The sequence below is a fragment of the Salvia hispanica genome, chromosome 4 (genome assembly GCF_029641045.1).
Source record: "Salvia hispanica isolate PSC_SH4W2 chromosome 4, Shi_PSC_v1, whole genome shotgun sequence".
NCBI classification, from domain to species: domain Eukaryota; kingdom Viridiplantae; phylum Streptophyta; class Magnoliopsida; order Lamiales; family Lamiaceae; genus Salvia; species Salvia hispanica.
In genome coordinates, this window is record NC_142695.1 from 17,925,591 (window position 1) to 17,929,724 (window position 4,134).

The 4,134-nt window shown below is 36.0% G+C and overlaps 1 protein-coding gene across 1 annotated transcript; it reads left to right on the plus strand.

The window, feature by feature from the left end:
• The first annotated feature begins 880 nt into the window (after positions 1–880).
• LOC125194769 (F-box protein At3g07870-like) lies at positions 881–1,750 on the plus strand. The gene has a single exon (XM_048092995.2). It carries the CDS (start codon positions 881–883, stop codon positions 1,748–1,750), a length of 870 nt encoding a protein of 289 aa, XP_047948952.2.
• Positions 1,751–4,134: the final 2,384 nt, after the last annotated feature.

Genomic DNA, 4,134 nt, shown 5'->3' on the forward strand with positions numbered 1-4,134 from the left:
GCTTCAGTGAATATTCCTAGCACTATGTGAATATTCCTAGCACTTCGGTGCTTGGTAAATGCAGCTTTTTTTTGTAGTGAATCATATTCATCTTCTTTTGTTTTCTTGCAAGGAAGGAAGTAATGTTTAGTTTGTGTTATCAGCTCCAAAGGGGGCGATGCATCCGACTCTCATTATGTACTATTTTTAAAAAAATATTAATATTCATAACCATTGAACTAATCATTGATAGTAATAATAATAATAGTAACAATAATAATAACAACAACAATAATATATCAATAAGTATGGCATGTTCATGATAAATTACAAAAAGAATAAAGTAGGATTAATTCAAAATAACTTTTGGTGTCATGATGCACATAAATATAAATTAATAAGCATAATATATTTCGAAGAACAAGCTTGGAATTAATTAAGATTTATACTTATCAACAAATTTTACCATTCAAAATATGCCCTAAGTATCTTTGGGTGAAAACAGTAGTACCAAATATATAATTATCTCCGAATTCAGGGATGTGTCGTGATATATGTAGACTCCAGATACTAAAAATGTCAGAAAACCCTAATAACCCTATATTTAAATCACAAAAGATACTCATTTTGTCACCTCCGCTATTTCTCTCATTTTTAAACCCGTCTGATTGAAGAGCATAAACGCATTCCATTTCTGACAATAAAGCAAGATTTCTTCACATATCTACCATCGGAACTCACCATCAACATCCTCTCACGGCTCCCTCTCCGAAGCAAATCAATCAGCAAATGCGTCTGCAAACCATGGCTCAATCTGATTGAGTCCGCTGATTTCGTCAAATCCGAAATCAAAACCCCACCAACCCTAGTTATGTTGGTGCCGGAGACAGGCAAGTCAACTATGTGCACCATTTTGGAATTTGAAGACGAAGATGAAGAAGCAGATCTGGAGAGCTATGCTCCAGTTCACCTCACAGATATTGAAATCCCTCACGGAGACTCAATACCGCAAATGGATCGTGCTCGGCAAGCTAATGGATTGCTTTTTCTAGACTCACCAGATGTTCTTTATGTTTACATAAGCAATCCTCTAACTCGTCAGTATATCAAGCTCTGCCTCCGTGATGAATACAAATCGGACTCGGACTACGTGATGAGTTTTGGATTTTGTATGAGCAAAATTAGTGGCCAATATGGGGTCATCTGTATCAATGGGTGCGTTTCCGACTCTCATCATGTATACACCCTCGGAACAGGAACAGGAACATGGAGGCGTGTTGAAACTGGCCCCGCTTCTGGTTGTCGATTCAATTACATAGATCATTACACTGTATGCAATGGCAACCCCCATTGGGCAGTATGTGATTCCGCTCAAACCTTGTGGATTTCTGTTTTTGATCTTGAAACAGAATGTTTTAGCATCTTCCCTGCCCCCGCATTAGAAGAACATGTTGTTGATGATAAACTTCCTTCGGATATCAAGTTGGATGTTTTGAGGGACTGCCTATCTTTGATTTACCTAATAAACGAAAAGGTCATCGTCATCTGGATGATGAAGGAATACCAAGCCAAGGAATCTTGGACCATGGAGTACCAGATTGGTATTGATTTTGATTTGGAGTGGATTTATTTAAATATTTCTAGATGCAAAGTTTTCAAAAATGGTGACGTTTTGATATTTTTGGAAGACGCGTGCCTCATCTACTACTCCAACAAGACTAAAACACTCAACAATTCGGTATACCTAGAAATAACCTTACCTATGCCATGATTTATACTCCTAGCCATTTCTCACTCAAGAATTTCGGAGGTGAGACTGTAATCTCGTTCTAGTTTATATATGTATTTTGTCATTAAATACGGACGTATCTGTGTCGAAGATATCTTTATTATGTTGTAGTATTTGGAATTGGCGTTATCATGCCGACCTTATCCGCCTAGCTAGTATAGATATGGGCGTTATCGTGTCAACCCGACTTGTACGGGTGTATTTTGCATTGTAATGAGTAAGCGATCATGAATTAATTTGATGAATTCTTCTGTTATTCTAAACTTCAATTCTTGTCAATGGTTTAAATTTCTATAAACCGCTGTACATGCATTTATAATGGATTAAACCTTTTGCTTTGTGTTCAACAAGCTAAAATTTTACAATAGTCGAAGATTGAACTTGAAGTTTAAGATTTAAAATTGATCTCGTTATATTTCATAATGTTAGTCTACATATGTGTTTTGTTGTTATATATGGTCGTGTCTGCGTCGAAGGTTTCTTTATTGTGTAGTGTTTGGATTTTGTGTTATCATGTCGACCTGACCGGCCTAGCTAGTATCGATATGGGTGTTATCATGTCAACCCAACATGCACCGGTTTTAATCATGTACTACTAATTTGATGGATTATGCTTCAATTCTTATCAATGGGTTATATTTCTATAAACTGTTGTAGATGCATCTATAATGGATTGGTTGTCTTCAAATTTAAATGTCTCTTTGACTTGGAGTGTGGATGAAAACGTAGGACATGCCAAAAATCAATATTTTCTGAATGTATGCTAGTATTTTTGGCAAAATTTCCATGCGAAACTACTGCATCCTTCAAACTGTTACCCCCTTCTACTACTTTGACGTCCAGGTTCATTACGTCCATGGACGAACTGGTCCGCCTTATCCAACTGCCAACCAGCCGTCGACACTTGCATTCTCCTACGGAGTGGACGAGTAATAGACGGCTTGGTGACCGATTCCTCAACGAAGTGACCATTCTTTTGGTCGCAATTCTTTTATCTTTCATCCCTTTTAGACACTCCAGATTGGAATTAATTTCCTCCATCGCTCACTGCTGGAAACACGCATTCCTTGAATGTGTGTTAAAGAAACACGCATTCTTGTATTGTAAGCGTTTTCTTTGAATACGCGTTTAAGGAATGCATTTTCACTCTTTTTGCAAACTAAATATTGGTTCCCCTTTTCAAAACCTACATTTAATATTCTACCCAATTGATAATTTTGCCCACTACCAGGCACTTCTGATAAAAAAAAATGGTCGCAATAAATTTTCTGTGCAATTTCTGCTTTGAGTTTCTGAAAATTCATTAGAAAGGTTTGTGTTATCATACAAGGTAGAAAGAAGAGAATTTGAAATGATACCAAGTTAGATATACAGAACAAAGTGTAATTCATTTTTATTTTGAGACCTCAGAACTAGTATACCTTCTAAGTTCTAATTATGACATTATAGAGAGCCTAACAGCAAACAAATTCTAGAGTTCACACAAATTTGCAGTATTTGTAAGTCACATAAAAATTCATCTTGTAATAATTATTGATATTCTATGCCTTTTTTCGTTGAATCGTATTTATTCCTATTTCCTGGAGAACAATAGAATCATATTTATCTCCTTTGTTTTTTTGCAAGGAAGGAAGCAACGTTTAGTTTGTGTTTAATTGAGCTTGAAAATTTCTGGATTGAAACTTTGTGCTTCAACATGTTGTAAATGCTATCATCGACGTTGGCTGCAATTCTTTATGGTAAAGAATGGTTAAGCTATACAATGTCAATGGTGCATGGGTGATATATATCTGCTACTTCTAGATTAGTACTATAACAGATGAGATCCAAATAGCTCCTGTTTTATAATCCCGTGTCAAGTTGGTGTGGTATCGGGAAATTGAACTTCACCTACACTGCATGTTTAAGCAGATGTAGCCATTGCACACACGAGCTTGGAAACATACCAACTCGGGTATTGGACAAGCTTCAGAAACAGCGTTTCTTGTATGGTTTTCTCTTTCTCAAGTCTCCAACTTTATATTCATGTCTTCACTGTTTCCTATTCCTATTCCTATCATATTCCTGTAAACTCTTATACACACATTCACACACATTGCACACACTTATACACACATTCACACTCACTACACACCCACGCTGCACACATGCAAACTCACACACACATTGTGTGTAGTGTGTGAACGCACAATTTTTCAAATTCAATTACATACCAACTATTTCATTTTGCATACTCTTGAATTTGCTCTTAATTAGGCTCTTAATTTTTCAAATTCAATTGCATACTCTTGAATTTGTTTACATACCAACTATTTCATTTTGCATACACCTTTCATTTCAAAATTATGCTTTGGTTTCTATTTTCA

Excerpts from the sequence above, each read along its gene's own strand:
- LOC125194769 (XM_048092995.2), top strand. The coding sequence starts at position 881 with ATGTGCACCATTTTGGAATTTGAAGACGAAGATGAAGAAGCAGATCTG.